Source organism: Muscardinus avellanarius (assembly GCF_963383645.1).
Source record: "Muscardinus avellanarius genome assembly, chromosome: 6".
Lineage (NCBI taxonomy): Eukaryota > Metazoa > Chordata > Mammalia > Rodentia > Gliridae > Muscardinus > Muscardinus avellanarius.
Window position 1 is genome coordinate 103,153,176 of NC_137791.1, and position 18,137 is coordinate 103,171,312.

The 18,137-nt window shown below is 38.0% G+C and overlaps 1 protein-coding gene across 1 annotated transcript in view; it reads right to left on the reverse strand.

Moving 5' to 3' along the window:
- The window catches only part of GRXCR1 (glutaredoxin and cysteine rich domain containing 1), a gene marked incomplete at both ends in the record, with an annotated part of 130,737 nt that overhangs the window by 7,587 nt on the left and 105,013 nt on the right, over positions 1-18,137 (reverse strand). Inside the window, one exon of the mRNA XM_080698169.1 lies at positions 1-66. Within this exon, the coding sequence (XP_080554295.1) occupies positions 1-66 (66 nt within the window). The remainder of the gene's footprint in view (positions 67-18,137) is intronic.

Consider the following 18,137-nt stretch of genomic DNA (forward strand, 5'->3'; position numbering starts at 1 on the left):
CTCAATTTTGGTTAAGAGGTCTTGCAGTTCTCCCGATTCATTCATTGACAAAATTTTCTCAGCACCCTATTAACAAGAAAAGGGAAGTGGGGGAGAGAAAATCCATCATGTTAATATTTGAAGAAACAATATTCTAGCCCTGAAAGCTTAACTCACAAAATAATGAGCACAGTCCGAAGCCTTCGGATCTGAGTAAACTTACAAGCAGGAAGCCAAAAAAAAAAAAAAATGTTTCTCTATTACCACATATTCCCACCTCTAGTAAAGCTCGCAGTAGGCACAGAAAAGGCTGCCGGCAGGGGGCTCACTCTGGGAAGCCACAGTGTGACTTTAGGTCCAGGTATGATAGGATTCAGCACTCTCAATTTTTTTTTTTTGCTTTTTGTTTTTTGTTTACCCTAGGAAAATGAAGCCAGCTCTGCCTTTGAGCAAATTCCCAGCCGGCCTGGGCTGTCTCTGCCCTACTCCAGGCAGTTCTGGACAAGGGTCTCCTTGAAGTCATACATGTAAAAACTACAACAGCTAATAAATAATAATACTACCAATAGCCAGTGCTAATCAAATATTTATTGTACATTATGCACCTATCATTATCTCATTTGATGTAGTAAACTATGATTACCAGAAACTAAACCTTAGTGAGAGTATGTAATAATCCCAAGGTCACCTGAGGAAGCAGCACAGAGGAAAGGCTTCTACGCATGGGCGGGGGGGACGGTGCTCCAGAGCTGAGGTTTTTAATTTCTGAAACTGTAATATGAAAGTAGGAAAAAAGGCAATGTACACCTTTTCCAAAAAGCCACTGTGTTTATTCATAGCACTCCAGTTTTTTCTCCTTTCCAGTTTCTCATATTTTCCCACTCAACTTCCCAGTGTATAACCACAGTGGGAGTCATTATATCTCATCAATGGCAGAGATAATGTGTGCCTTGTTCACATCATGTCTGCCTTGCTTAGTTGACTAGATGTTGAATCTATTCTTGTTTAATAAACAAGTCATGGAGAAATGCTTCTACATTAGAATTTTGGATTCCTATATTTGCTAAGCATGATAGAAAACACTGACTCATCTAGAAAATAAAAATGGTCTTAATTCTTATGGAAGCCCCAACATATTTTTATGAAAACAAAAAATTAACCTGTGATGTAGCATAAAAAATAATGCCAAATGCGTGATAGAGAAAAAAGATGGGCTTACTGAGAGTAGAGAGGACTTTCCAGGATTAGTGGCATTTGGTCGGGACCAGAAAAATAGGATGAGGCTTCTAAGATAATGTAGGCAATTCTGTAGTGCTACTTAGGAGATTATAGTTTTTCATTTTATTTTGCTTCAATCTCTCTAATATAACTCATGCCGTCTTAATTGTCATCAGAAATTTCAAGACTACATGTTAAAAAAGAAACTCTATGATCGCTGGGAGTGGTGGCGCACGCTTGTCATCCCCACGCTTGGGAGGCGGAGACAGGAGAATCACGCAGGTTCGAAGCCAGCTGCGCTGGCTTAAGAGACCCTGTTTCCAAATAAAAAGAAAAGAAAATAGGTCTGGGAGTGTAGCCCTGAGGTAGAAGGGCTTCCAGAAACCCCAGTACCACCACACACACACACACACAAAAAAAAAAAACTCTATGAATAAATGCACAAGGCTTCAAAGAATAGATTTAGCTCTACAAAGAAAGTTATATTATTTTATATATTGGTAGTTTTACCAGGAATATGGACATGACACACCTAAAGTAAGAACAAAAGTAATGAAACACCAAGACAAAACACCAAGGCCTAAAACTTCATAATAACTGGAAATATTTTAGTTTTGTTGCGTCCTATTTCTTTGAAATGTTAGCTAAGCTAAATTGGGGAAAGCCTCTGGGGAATTTGGTACATAAAGTAAAGCAGTAAGGAGAATATAGACTTCATTTTTCTCAAATGAAAGAAAATGCCCAGCAATGACTTCAAACAAAACGAATGTACCAGAAGAGCTCTCATGTGCTGCTTCCCAGCTCTTTCTTTATTACAGCTTTGTGCCTTAGTCAGTTATGTAGAATTCAATGATATGCCAAGAAGGAACCTATTTTATCACCCTTAAACACATGAAAGTCGCTCTGCCTCCGCCAGACAATTCCAACAGCATCACCAGGAAGGAAGTCGATTTTACCTAGAGCAAAAATGCACGCTTTCTCACCTCGAGCAATGTAGTGAAAGGCGTAATAATGGTCCCGATCTTGAAGATACTCCAGTGTCTAGTGGACAATTTATTTATGAATGCTCGAGGTTGGGAAGTGTTATAGTTATACATAAACTGCTCCCTAAAGAGCTAATTTATTAATGTTTGGAGTTGATAGAATTGAGTCATAGGGTTGTAATCCCAAAAGTAAATAAATCCATTGTAATGGGTTTACCTGAGTGGTACCTGGTAGGCCAGTAGAGTCTAGCTGGAGGGGGTAGATCCCTGGAGATGTGGCCTTGGAGATTATATACATCTGGTTCTCCTCCCCCTGCCCACTCTCTTGCCTCTGGCCTCCATGATGTGAGTACAGCCCATGTGCCCTCCCTTTCTCAGCTTCCTGTCACCATGCTCTGAGATACAAGGTCCCTGGCCTCACAAGAATGAACCAGAAACTGTAAGAAAATAAATATTCTTTCCTCTAAGCTACATGGTCAATCTTTAAGTTATAGCTGCAAGAATGCTGACAGATACAGGAAATTTCCCCAGTGAAAGAGAACTGGCAGCTAAATACCTACAACCCTCTCTCTATTGCTACTTAATGCACACCAGAACTCTCCCAGACATGCCCTCAGATCTCTCCTCAGAACCAGGCCCCTGGTCTCTATGTCACATGCTCATCAGTGACAGTGGCCACCATACACTGTGTTTCCTGCTGTGTCCCACACCTCTGTCACTGCTGAGCCTAAATGCAATCTGGGGGCAAGGGACAAGAAAATCAAAGAATCCCAGGCTTTGATCCTAAGAGCAGTAGTGGATAAAGAAAGGGGATCTCAGCCTAATCGTAAATTGTAGATCTCTCCCATCCTGTGGTTTCGAACATTCATCAGGATATTTCTCAATCTGAATCTGACCTGTGTTTCACTGTGTTCTAAAGATTATAAAGATCTCATTTCCTTTCTTTTTTCTATCAAGGATACTCCACTTAATATTTGGCCTATAAAAAAAACGTGTGCACCTGTCAACAATAGAAAGTATTTCCTTAAGCTTTGACATGCTTAGGAAACAACTTTTTCCTAATTAGTATTTGGTTATGAATATCATACATAAGTTTGTGAGCTTTTAGATATAATTTCATTATTCAATTCTGTACTAGTAGAAACTATTTAATTATTTTATTATCTAGTATATTTTACCAAGACTTCTAGGATATCTGTGGAAATGTTTCTGGTTCATTTTTAATTGATTCAGAATCATTTTTCTTAATATTAACATAATCCTGGAAATAACAGTAATGTGTTAAGTGGTTTACAGACATACACTCTTTGAATCATTGATACAAAGTAAGCATTGTCATTCTAATTTTTAAACTATAGGCACTAATGTTTGGAAAGAATGAGCATGGCAGGTTCTCTCAGTTCAGTACAAACCCCTCACAGATCTTAGATTCAGGCTACGCTGACTCTAAAACCTGTGCTCTTTCTACTCTGAATGCATGCAGGCCTGACTCCTGGGAGAACATAGTTCTATTAGCAGTGAAAAAAATGGTGCAAGTTGCTCCTACCTTGATAGATATTTCAAGTCTATAGTTAGGACTCACTTTTGACAAGGTGCCAAACAAGTTTAAGGGAATGAAAACTTTCACTATCATGGCTCCTTGTTCAGAATGAATGTGCAGAGGAGCTAGGAAAAGCCCTGTTTCCTTTTTATATTTCATAGTATGCCTTAGTGATTTACAATTAAATGAATTGTGTATACCAGTAAAGGACCTAATATATTTCTATATATATATATATATATATGTGTGTGTGTGTGTGTGTGTGTGTGTGTGTGTGTACATATACATGTATGAATGTGTACATATATGTATTATATGTTATTTTATTCTTATTTATTCATATACCACCTCATCTTACTAAGAAAACAACTTGAAATAAGAGATTTATATCCTAGTATAATAAAAAATAAAAAATGAATAGAAATACAGGACACAGAAATGTCCTAAATAAGTCCCAAAATGATAGCTATGATTGAGACCTAAATTCAATTCTCATCCAGTACTCAGATGAAACAAACTTTTTTTTTTGGGGGGTGGTACTGGGGGTAGAACCCAAAGGCTTTCTACCTCCGGGCTATACTCCCAGACCTATTTTTTATATTTTATTTGGAAATAGGGTCTCACCAAGTTGCTGAGAGCCTCACTGAGTAGCTGAGATTGGCTTTGAACCGGTGTGATCCTCCTGTCTCAGCCTCCCAAGCACAGGGATTATAAGCGTGCGCCACCACGCCCGGCTAGAAATGGTTCTTGAATAAACTAGTACAAGTGTTCATCCCCCAGCTAGCTTTAACCAGGCTCATTTTCCTCCTTAACTTCTTAAAGACATCCCTGATATTTTTGTTACTATTTAGTTGCGTAACCCATACACACACTTGTTAGAAAATCTTTTAGTGACTAGAATGAAATCCAAACTGATTTAATTGTTGATTGCATCAATCTTTTTATCTCCATATTTTAATACCTAACATCCCAAATCTTTCTCCTTCTCCTAGATATCCCAGGTACATCCATGAGATTTTATCCCTTTGCATATATCCCATCTTTTGCCTAAAATATTTCTCTGTTCCTTTATCTACAATCTCTTGGAAAATTCTCATATATACTTCAATACCAATTTAATTCTCTTCTCAATAAAATATCCTTGAATTTCCCAACAAAATCATTTATTTCCTCCCTTGTATTCTCAATCACATTTCCCTCACTATACAGCAAATTGAGGGTCAGTACAGGTGCTCTGACATTCAGTACATAGTACTTTGTGTGCAATAAGCAATTTGTAAGTATTTACTATAGTAATGTCATCAACATTCAACATTCTTTTCCAAAATATATATAGCATTGAATTCTAAAAAGCTATTATTATTATTATTATTATTATTATTATTATTATTATTATTGGTGGTGGTACTGGGGTTCCTGGAAGCCCTTCTACCTCTGAGCTACACTCCCAGACCTTTTATTTTATTTTTTTTTTTTTTTTGGAAACAGGGTCTCTTAAGCCAGCGTGGCTGACTAGGAACCAGCGCCATCCTCCTGTCTCCGCCTTCCAAACTCAGGGGGATTACAAGCCTGTGGCACCAAGCCTGGCTAAAAGCTATTTATTTTAATGACTACTGATGATTCAATTTAAAAAAGGAATCAAGCAGCCAAGCGTGGTGCAAGCTCGGAATCCCAGTATTTGGGAGGCTGAGACAGGTTGAACACAGATTCGAGACCAGTCTCAGCAACTTACTGAGGCTCTCTAAACTTTGTTTCAAAAAATAATAATAATAATAAAATAGGTCTGGGGGTGTAGCCGAGGGGGAGAAGACTCCTGGGTTCCATCCCTAGTACCCCCCCCAAAAAAAATACACTTTGGTGAAGTACAAGAAACAATGTTGATATAATTTTGTGACAAAAATGCCAGATAGCTAGAAAAGTGAGGCAGTGAACACTGAACACTTTCTTTCCTGTACCTATCACTCTTCTCAGCTGACCATGTACTGGAAACTGAAGAGCAAGCCCCTGGGGGCTACCCTCTGTTGGTTGGTCTTACTCTCTGGTGACAACCAGGAGGCTGGGACAACCTAACACCGCAGATAAAGAAGCCTTCTGCTATGTAATCAGAAGAGCAGATGGCAGCTTTGGCAGCTGAAGAGCTCAAACAGAACTGAGCACAAATAATGCCAGAGGATGTGCTGGATAAATGTGTGCATGTGCGGCATCCTCGCCCACCGGAAATGGGCAATTACATCGACTCTGGCTGGTGATGGGCCAGCTGAGCCCTGCTGACACAGCTAAAATTTACTTTGGGAATCAGGCGTGAATCTTCTCCAGTACATGAACAAGCTGCATGGAGTCCCTGAAGTTCTACACCTAACACTTAGACCTGGAAACTGTTCAAAGCAGGTGTAGCAATATTACACCAGTGTCTTCAAAAACACAGTAATGGCTTCAGTGAATAACCTCATTCTGAAAAAAGCATGTTTTTTTTCTGTGCCCCTGCAGGAAGAATTAACTGCAAAATTAACTAAACTAGTTGACTTAGTTTATGTAATTTTGTAATATAGGCCTTTAGTGTTAGAAAATGCCTGCCAAGGATAGTGATCTTAGTTTAGTATGATTCGTGCTGAGCCACTATTTTCAGTGTAGTTGTTAGGGATAATTTTCCATAAGGGACAATTCTGATTTTGTGTAATAAAGCTCTCTCATCAAACAGATGATCATGGGTGTATTTTTTGCATCTTTGTTGTAGAAGGCCATCTCTGCTTAAGTCAGTACTAAATTATATGAAAATGGTACCAAGTCACTAAGAAATGCAGTGTTGGGAATTGGGCTAGAAAAGGAAGGCTGTTCTATGTAACTTAGTTATGTGCCCATTATGTCCCCACCTTTGCATAAAAAGATTTTTAGACTGTACTGGTAAAGTTGTCTATTTTTTTCTGAGTTACATCTCTGGCTCTTTTTATTTTACTTTTTAAATTTTTTTATTGGTGCATTGTAGTCATACATCTTAATGGGATAAAAGACTTGTGTAGACATATATGCACCCATCACCCAATTAGCCCTTATCCAATTCCTGCCCCATTCCCTCCCCATCCCTGCTTCCCATGCTTGGCTTAGTGATTGACTTTGAAATGTTTGTTTAAGTACATCATGTGCTTTAGAGAGTTTCCTTCTTCCCCCCTCCCATCCCCTCAGTTAGGTCGCCTTATTTGCTCCTCCTTCTTCATCTAGAGTACCTCCTGTTACCCATTTCTCTCTAGCTTTTGCATATTAGGGAAAGCATCGGATTCCTTATTTTTTGTGACTGACTAATCTCACTTAGAATAATTTCCTCCTGTTCCATTCATTTCCCTGTGAATGATGTAATTGTGTTTTTCCTTTATGGCTGAGTAAAGTTCCATTGGGTACATATCCCACAGTTTTGTAAGCCATTCATCTGTTGATGGACATCTTGGCTGGTTCCATAATTTGGCAATGGTGAATTGTGCAGCTATGAACATAGATACACATGCATTAGTTTGGTAGTTTAGTTTCCTTTCTTTTGGGTAGATACTCAGAAGTGGTATTGCTGGATCATATGGTAAGTTTGTTCCCATTCTTATGAAACTCCTCCATACTGTTTTCCAAAGTGGTTGCACTATTTTGCAATCCCACCAGCAATGTCTTAGAGTTCCTACTTCCCCACATCCTCACCAGCATTTGTTGTTGTTTGTGTTTTGAATGATTGCCATTCTAGATGGAGTTAGTTGAAATCTCAGGGTAGTTTTTATTTGCCTCTCTCTGATTGCCAATGATGTTGAGCATTTTTTCATGCATTTATTGGCCATTTTAATTTCTCCTTTCATGAAGTGTCTATTTAATTCACTTGTCCAATATTTTGATTGGGTTATTTGTTTTCTTAGTGCTGAGTTTCTTGAGTTCTCTGTATATTCTAGATATTAGTCCTCTCTCGGAGGAGTAGATAGAAAAAAATCTTCTCCAATTCTATTGGCTCTCAATTGAGGTTCTTGGTAGTTTTCTTCGCTATACAGAAGCTCTTCGGTTTCATGCAATCCCACATATTGATTCGCCTTTTAGTTTCTTATGCCTTTGGGGTCTTGTTGAGAGAGTTTTTATCTGTGCCTATGTGTTGCAGTGTTGAACCTATGCCCTCTTCAAGGGGCCTCAAGGTTTCTGGTCTGATTTCTAAGTCTTTTATCCATCCTGAATTCATCAAAATTGCCATACTTCCAAAAGTGATCTACAGATTTAATGCAATACCCATTAAATTACTAAGATCATTCCTCAAAGACATAAAAATATCAGTCCTCAAATTCATTTGGATCAACAAAAATCTCAGAATAGCCAAAGTAGTTTTCAGCAACAAAAAAAAATATGCAGGAGGAATCACAATGCTTTAAACTATACTACAAAGCCATTGTAATAAAAACAAAATGGTACTGCTACAAAAACAGATATATAGACCAATGGAGCAGAATAGAAGACTCAGAAACAAATCCACACACTTAAGAGCCAATTGATTTTGACAAAGGGGCCAAAAACATACACTGGAAAAAAAGATAGTCTGTTCAACAAATAGTGTTGGCAAAATTGGTTAACCATATGCAGAAAGATGGAAATAAATCCCACTTTCTCACCCTGCACAAGAGTCAATTCAAGATGGATCAAAGTTCTCTTTTTTAAATAAGACAATCCAGTATTAAATTCTAGCTTTACCACTTCCAGGTTAAGTTAACCTGGACAAGTAACTGAAACTCTTAAGACTCAGTTTTTTCCTTTGTAAAATGATAATTATAATCCTTACATGGTGGTCTAAGGGTTACATGAAATGATTCATAAGAATGCAGAACAATGGATGACATATAATAGAAATCCCACAAAAAGCAGTAGCTTAGTAGCTATGGTCATAAATTCCCTAAGAATCAATGTCAAGAACACATAAATTTGTCCACATATATTTCCTGTCTAGAGTCAACAAGCAATGAAAAAATAAATAGAGCCAGGCATGATGGTGCACGCTTATAATCCCAGCATTTGGGAGACTGAGACGGGAGGTTTGGGGTTTACAGACAGCCTCAGCTACTACTTAGTGAAGCCCTTTGAAACTCAGTAAGACCCTGTTTCAAAATAAAGAATAAAAAATAGGGATGGGGTATAGCTCAGAGGTAGAATGCCCCTGGATTTTATTCCCAGTACCGCAAAAAAATAAAAATTAAAATAATAATAATGATAATAATAATAATAATAATAATAATAATAATAATGGCCAAGAAGAGTTTGGGGAGATATTTTTGGAGAGACTACCTTAAATTTACATAGAATGTAACTTTATGGAGTAATTAGATTAAGTATATGCTTATTTCTCGTGCAAGAAATTGAGAAGAAAGAATTTTGTGATTTATTAAAAATAACAGGTGGCCTGAAATAGCACTTTCTAGGACATAAAGGTCTTCAGCTAAATTATAAAATAATTAAAGTGTTCTTTATTATGGAAGACTTAGATATCAATTAGCTAGTGCTCTCTGAAGAGCCAAAAATATAAATATAGTTACAAATGTACTGAATGATACTCCTGAAGAAAATTGAGTCAATTGTTTTCATGAGACGATCTGGGCATTTAATTACTCAGCAAGAAAAAATATTTGAGAAACATTCACATTAAGATAGTAATTGAGAAATATAATTAGACAATCAAATGTCAATTAAAATTTCAATTATTAAAAGCAAGTCCAACTTGAATGGGTTTTCAGTCCAGATAGGACCCAAAGATGTTTGGACACAAGTGGGTTACTAAAGTTCCATCACTGTGGCTTAGTACATTCAATAAAAATTTTTATATTATTAATTTTATTGTCTTAGTAAAAAGATTGAAGACACTACCCCTAGTTCTCACCTAGAAAGACTTCTCTGCAATACACTGAAGTTCATGGTCATGAACTGACCTCCTGTTTCCATAAGGCACTACAAAACTAATGACACTTGAATTATCTAATAATATACTTAATTGAACCCAGAGACATTCTACCTTCTAGCTACATCCCCAGCCCTGTTTACTTTCAAATGTGATCTGGCTAGGCTGCTGAGAGTCTCACTATATTGCTGAGGCTGGCCTTGAACCTTTTAATCTCCTGTCTCCTAAGTACTGAGATTACTAGAGTGTGCCACTACGCCTAATTGTAATGATTTTTTTTTTTTTTTTTTGCAGTACAAGGGATGGAACCCAGGGGCATTCTACCTCCAAGCTACATGCCCAGTCCTATCTTCTTATTCTTTATTTTGAAACAAGGTCTCACTAAGTTGCAAAGGGCATCACTAAGTAGCTAGGCTGTCCTCAAACCGCAATCCTCCTGTCTCAGCCTCCCAAATGCTGGCATGCGCCACCACACCCAGCCTTAATGATTCTTTTTGTTTTTGTTTTTGTTTTCGGTGGTACTGGGGTTCTACCTCCAGGCTACACTCCCAGATCTATTTTTATACTTTTTTATTTGGAAATAGGGTCTCTTAAGCCAGCACAGCTGGCTTCGAAACTATGTGATCCTCCTGTCTCCACCTCCCTAGCACAGGGATTACAAGAGTGCACCACCACGCCCGGCTTAATGATTCTTTTTGAACTCATGATACTAAACCAGCCTAGTTTCAGGATTCTGGCAGGAAATAGACAATATGTCCAATTTTTAAGACACATGTAATGAAGGACCCCACTACAGAAATGTGTACCAGGTTAAGTACACCACAGGCCTGGTGAAGTAAGGTCAACATTTGAAAAGCAGTGGTTACCACCTCAGGTCTAAGGTTCATGGGGACTGTGTGGTGTTGTACAACCTTATGAGAGAGGTAGCCTTGGGAAGAGCAACTGCCAGAACCACACCCCAGCAGGATGGGCGCAATGATGATAAGTGTCCCAGTCCTTCCATTCTGCCTCACTGAGACTTCCTGCCTCAGCCTCCTCTCACTGAAGCCCCCTGGAAATCAGAGGGTGAAGCCTCCCGTGTCAAGCGGTCCGCAGTTGGTTTCCCTTTGAAAAGGTCAGAGAAGCCCAAGGAGGAGAAGAAATGGATCTGGGAGAGAGAATAGAAAATAACTAGCACCACCAGTCATGAATCATATGATATTATTCTTGTGTAGTTAATCCCTGTTTGAGTCTATTTGTTATATATTTGAAAGGGAGAGAAACAGAGAGAAAGGGAGCAGGAATGAGGAGGATGAGAATCTTTCTGCAATGTTGGGTTGAAGAAAAGTGGGTCGTTTGTGTAAAGGGATATATTGAGAAGGCTGTAAGCATTGAGGTTAAAAATTGGAAGCTCAGTCACATGGCAAATCCTGTTCCTTTTGCTTATTAGGTATGTGGCCTTTGCAAATCACTTAACTCCTCAAATCTTCAATTTTTAAGAGAAAAAATGTTTTTATTATGCAGAATTTTAAAATACAAAGGAGATTACACATGCCAACTATTTAGTGTAGTTTTTGACACACATAAAACCTAGGTAAGAAGAATAAAACTGCATTATTCTTGTTATTTTCAGAAAATTAGTATAAGTTGTGGACTTCCCATTGAGCTGCATTTCAGAGATCCTACTGGAAAAACTCATTGTAGACTTTTTCTTTTTCTAAATTAGCTGCAGAGGTCTTTCTTATTGGAACTATCCTATTAATAATGAAGAGTAATTATCCCCGCAGCCCTGCCACTTTCCATTCTTCTTTAGTCAGAGCATCGCCTGGAATTTACTCTGGCATAGCATTTGGTGAAGAACCACATTTTCCAGTGTCCAGTGTAGTTAAATGTAGCCATGTGAGGAAAGCCTTGTCAGTTAGATATGAGCAGGGATAATGTATACATTCTCCAGGCGATAGCCTCAAAATCAAGCTTCTCATCTTATACCTTCCCTCTTTAATTTTTAACAATATGGAAAATAAAAAGCCATTTTTAACTGAAAAGGTATGGCTGACTCCAAAGTAAATTGCAATAAAAATAGAAGAATTACTTAGGCAATAGAAAAATTTATACTTCTGGACCACTACCAACTCAGGCTTTTTTGAGAGACAAGTCTATGTCTTGCTTAAAGCAATAGCCTATGATTCATATTGATGGTAGATAGACAGGTGGATACATAGATTAGTAGCCAAATACACACACACACACACACACACACACACACACATGCACACACACACACACACACACACACACACACACGCATGCAAAGAGGGAAAGAGTTATCTGTAGCCTGTATGCTTGTATCCCTTACCAGCCTCTAACCTCCAGAACTGTTAAAAACAAATGTTTGTTGTTTGTAAGCTAGATAGCTTATGGTATATTGTTATAGCAGTACAGATTAAGGCATACGTGTCTATGTGTTACATATATACATACATATTTAGTTACAGATAAAGATATAGAGATAGATGAGAGAGAGAAAGAGAAGAGAAAGAGAGAGATATTAAAGATGAGATTACAGAGAGTTGGAGACCTGATCAAATACTTGAGTGCTACCCAAAATTTAACAACTTATTTTACCTATGAGATTTAGGAAAAGAAGGAAAGCAGGAACCAATAAGTTTTTTCCAGGAAATAAAATATTTTATACATTTTAGAGTCTTTTCCTCTATTCCTCTAGTGACTCCACATACCAGAATTCTGTCGTATTTGGAGAGGCAAATCAAGAAAGTAATTATTTAGGGAACAAGAATCAACCTGCGTCTCTAAATCTCCATTGAGAACACAGCCTGGAACTCTTTTGTCATCTCCCTTTGTCTTGCAGCCTCCAAAGAAAGCAAGTTTGGATATTCTCAAAGTTGCAAGGTTTCTGTGATTCATCTTTGAGTGCGCCAATGGGTACGGCCAACGCAGGAGGATGTTTTAAGGGGCAGAATAGGAGAGATTGTGAGCAATGGCACAGCAACAGACCCCAGGGAGAAGTCTCCAATAGTATAAAAAAGATGTTTGCTAGCATCACGTACTTAATTTTCACTGTATCCCTGAAAGTTGTGTTTTTAAATTCTTTAATCTTAAAAATAGAGAAACTGAGACACAAAGATTATAAAAGGTCAAAATTACAAGAATATGTATTTGAGATCATGTAGCTAACAGTTTTAAGGATCAGATCTCAAACGTAGTTCTATCTAGCTTCCTATTTCATGTTTTTCTCTACTTAAGATTGCTTTTTCACTAATAAATATATTTAAAATAATGTATACCTCCAAGAATAATATGAGAATAAACAATGGTACAAATACATGTCAAACTATAGTCCAAAACAGAACATATTCAAGTACTAAGTAAATAACATCTATTACTATTATTGCTATTACTTTTATTATTTTAATCACCCACTGTGAACCAGTATTATAAATTTTGTCAAATGTACAGTTATGGCTGATGATAGAGAACGTACAATTTTGTTTTTTTTTGTTTTTTTTTTTTTTTTTTTTTGGTGGTACTGGGGTTCCTGGAAGCCCTTCTACCTCCAGGCTATACTCCCAGACCTATTTTTACATTTTTATTTGGAAACAGGGTCTCCTAAGCCAGCGCGCACGGCTGGCTTCGAACCTGCGCGATCCTCCTGTCTCTGCCTCCCAAGCGCGGGGATTACAAGCATGCGCCACCACGCCCAGCAGAGAACATACAATTTTGATTCTGCCATGTCAATATCTCAAAGACTCTTCCAATATTTCATTTATGTCACTAGTGAACAGGGAAGTCTTATGCAGTGACATCCTGACCTGTGTGTCTCTTATTTTTCTTCCCAAGAATCACAGAAGCAAATGGATGGAAACACAAGTTGTTTGTCAAAGAAAGTAAGCAAACAAAGGACCTAGACTTCCGTGAAGATGGCGACCGAGAAAAGCGGGGCTTAAGAGCCCCGCTAACAACAAATCTCCATTACCACAAAATCAGCGCCTTTCATAGCCAGAAAACACCATCACCAGTGAAACAAAAAATAACCAGGTTCCAGAGAGAAAGCGGACTGAGAACAGAGCCACAGAGGAGATACACCGGCCTCGCGCCCGAGGACACGGCAGACGCGGTAGCAGCACCATACTGCCGGAGGCAATGGCGAATTCACGGGACAGCTACAGCAAGCCGAGGTGAGCCACTGCGGAACAGCTAGGCGGGATTTCTCCGCGCAGAGAGCATCTAAAGCTCCCAGTGGCCGAGCTCAGCACACGCTGCAGGGATTCAGAGTAGAAATCAAAATCAAGAAGAAAAACGCCAGCCCCATAGCCGAGGGCGTAGCAGTGGCGCCATATTGCCACCGGCGGCAGCAGCAGCGAATTCAGCGAGGCCAGTACAGCTACATCTGCGTACTCAAGAACAGTGAGTCAAATTGCGGGCCACAGAGGAGAAATCCCAGTACTGTACTCCCTGGGACTTGACCCAGTGGGGGAGGGGCGGTGGCAGAGATATCACACCATAGGAGAACATGCAACCTGGCACCCCCCCCCCCCACAGTCTAAAGCAGCCTCTATCGACTCTCTGGGTCGGAGACTCTGTGATAAAACCCAGTAAAGGAGTAGTGGGGTCCGAGATACTACTGACTCGAGATCCAGAACACCTTAAGGGAAGTCATAGTGACCCAAGGGAAGAACCCAGAGAAGGCACAAACATCGGAAATCATGGGAAAGAGGAATAACAATGGAGCAACGAATGCCCACAACCCCACAACATCAGAACCCGATAAAACAGAAAATCAGAGATTTCTAGAAGATCAAATCAGGAAAATAACTGTAGAAATAATAGAGGTACTTCGAAAAGAACTCAGAGAGAGCCAAAAAGAGATAAAGGATGCAATTAATGAAGTAAAGGCCTCAATTCAAAGCACAAACAACCAATTAGAACACATGGAGAACAGAATCTCGCTCTTAGAAGATGAGCAATCCAAAAATGAACTCATAGTTTCTAATCTAGAAAAAAATATCCGACAGCAGGAATCTGATATTGAAGAAATATGGGCCCATTTTAAGAGAGCTAACCTAAGAATAATTGGAATAGAGGAGGGAAAAGAAAGTGAAACCAAAGGGATCAACAATCTCTTCAAAGAAGTAATAGCAGAAAATTTTCCAAACATAGAGCAAGAGGTTGATACAAAGGTCCAGGAAACTTATAGAACTCCCTTTAGACAGGATCGGAGAAGAGGATCCCCACGCCACATAATTGTCAAAATGACCAATGTGGAAGCCAAGCAGAGAATCTTAAAGGCAACAAAAACAAAGGGCCAAGTGACATTCAGAGGCAAACCAATTAGAATCACTCCAGACTTCCCAAACCAAGTCATGAGAGCCAGAAGGGCTTGGAGTAACATATTCCAAACTCTGAAAGAAAACAACTTCCAGCAAAAAATTTCCTACCCAGCAAAACTTTCTATCAAATTAGATGGGGAAATAAGAAGCTTCCATGACAAACAGAAACTGAAGGAATTTATGTCTTCAAAACCAGCACTAGAGAAAATACTCAAAGAGATTAACTACAAAGAAGAAATAGGTAACACACACCAGAACCAGAGAAACAAGAGTTTCCATCCAACAGACAATTAAGATTGGTTATCTGTGGAGATTCATTATTTATGTTAGTCTTTTACCTATCTCTAAATGGTATTGTTTGCCTTTATTGTTGTTAATTTTTAGGATTTCTAGTTGGAATATTAATATACCTTCAGATATAGCAATTGGAAATATTTTATCCCATTCTATTAGTAACTGTTAACTCTGTTTACATTGTCTTTGGCTATACAATTTTTTTATTTTTTTATTTTTTAGGGAGTCTGTATACTCCTCTGTTGCCTGTGTCATTGAAATCATAACCAAGAAATCACTGTCAATTTCAATGTTGTGAGGTTTTATGACCCAGATTTTCTCCTAAAAGTTTATAGTCTTAAGATTTGTATTTAGGTCTATTATCTATTTTGAGTTAATATTAGTATATGGGATTAGGTAAGGGTCCAATTTTATTCTTTTCCATGTAATTATTATTTTTTAACAATATTTAGTTAAAAGATTATCATTTTCACCACCAAATGTTCATGGAAATCTTGTCAAAAATAACTTGACAATATAGGGAAGAATTTAGCTCTAGGCTTTTATTTAACTCCAATGGTTTATATATCTGCCTTTAGAATAGTACTACACTGTTTCAATTATTGTAGCTTTATATGGTTTGAAATCAGAAAATATATATCTTCTAGCTTTGTTCTTTTTCAAGATTGTTTTGGGTACCTAGAGTCCATATTCCATATTAGGATAGATTTTTTTCTGAAAAATAAATATATAAATATATGATAGTTTCACCTAAAAAATAGAAAAAAATATTCTCTGGTAAGAAAGAAAGCAAAAAGAAATATTGAAATGTTATCTTTAAGTCATCAAAAGCTTGGTATCAGACAAATGAAACTGTTATGTGAGATTATCATTTTTAATTTTAGATAAATTGCCATAATACTAGATGTCAACTACTAAGCCAAGCATGGGAGGGAGGGATAGGGAGAGAATTGGGTGGGGATTGGGTGGGGGCTGACTGGGAAAAGTGTGCATGTATGTCTACAAAAATATGTATCCTACTATGATGTATGAATACAGTGCACCAATAAAAAAAAAAAAGAAAGAAAGTAAGCAAGTCACCCAGAGAGTAAAAATACTATCCCTTTGCTTGGAAGATGGGCTAAGAGAAAAGGTCTCCACATAATGATTACTGGCCTTACCAGCCCTTTAATAAGATAAAGTATGATCATAGATAGAAGATAACATACTAAAGACTAAAGCAAAGAATAAAGTAAAAGCAATGAAAATATATTTGAAGCAATATATTCTAAAATTTAAGAGTAGATTCCAAGAATATAAGAAAAAATTAATATATTCAATAAAAATAAGTATAACTGAGAAAATAAAAACTGGGAAAAAGATATTAGCAAAATAAGGCATTATAACCAAAGCCATAACAGAGTACAAAAATTAAGATAAAGAGAGCCCCAGAAACATTTTAAAATAAGATAAAGTGGAAAAATATTCAAAAATATAAAATTAAGCAGTTAAGAAATTATGAGGTGTGAGAGTAAAAGCCAAAGAATTTTATTAGAACACATAAATGAGGCAGCCTCTAAGACCCATAATATAAATCTTCTCCTGGAAACAATTTGGGCTCTTAAAGCTAAAGCCCAGAATTAGTAAGCTGTCAGGGCACCACCCAGTACCCACTCACTGGCATCCACATTCCAGCAGTTAACCTTCGCTCCTCATTTTTCATCACAGCCCATGAGAATGTCCCGTTGATGAACCTGCAATGTTTACTTGCAATGCACCTACTTCTTATCACCTCCACTACTAAGGCCATCTGGCCAGGGTTCACTATCCCCCTGTTTCATTCTTGCTTACCTCCCATCTCTTCTCTCTCCATGCAGGGTCAGCAGAATCGTATACAAAGTCACACATGATTGCTTTACTTGTCACTCTCCTGGTTAAAAACCCTGAGTACCTTTGCTTCCTACTTATATCAGACACCAATCTCCTTACAACAGTCTACAGGACCCCATGTGGAACAGCCCTGCCTTACTCTCCAGCCCTACCTCACAGCTTCATCTCTTCTCGGTTTCCTTTCAGCTCCTAGAATATGTGCAACCCATTCCCACCTTAGCACAACAACAAAAGCTTGAATGTATAAAAATCTCTACTTTCAGAATGCCCAATTCCCAAGATCTCTTTGTTTATAGTGATCTTGTTATAAAGCTTCAAATCTTAACTTCAAGTCTCGGGTCTGCAAACAAACCTTCTCTCATCATCAAATTGACTAATCTGTTTTTCTAATTGCTTCCAATCCCAGATTCTATTAGTTAACTTTATTGCAGCTTTCAATCTATAATTGAGTACATTTTTATTTACCTGTTCCTCCACCACCTTATACCTAGCATAACATAATCTCCACAAAAACAGAGACATCTATTTAACACTGTATATAACTGGTACCTAGCTTGGATTTGGACTCATATCTTATAAATATTTGCAGAATGAAAGACCAAACCATAAGTTCTTTTCCAAAGCTTGGGCCTCCTCTATGGAAAAGAATTCTCAAGATTTAGTACCAAGGAACAGTTAGATAACTGGCCTCCCTGACCTTTACCCACATCTTATCTACAGGTACTGCCTACCTTAGATGTTGATATAAGGAGAATTTAGTAGACAGAATTCTGAAGCCTGACTCTGGGATACCTATAGTTTACAATCTGGTCACAGTCTCCCCTCCTGCAGAGGTGCTTTGTTATTGAACATAAGGTTGAACAATATAGTATTGACATCATTGTCACAAATGATCAGACATCAGCCATTTGTTATGGTTAAGCCTGATAAAAACACATCAATCCACAAAAAGTGACCATAAAATGAAAGCTAACGAATATGGCACAAGTAATGAAATGCATCCAACCAGTCTGTCAAAAGCTATCACAACC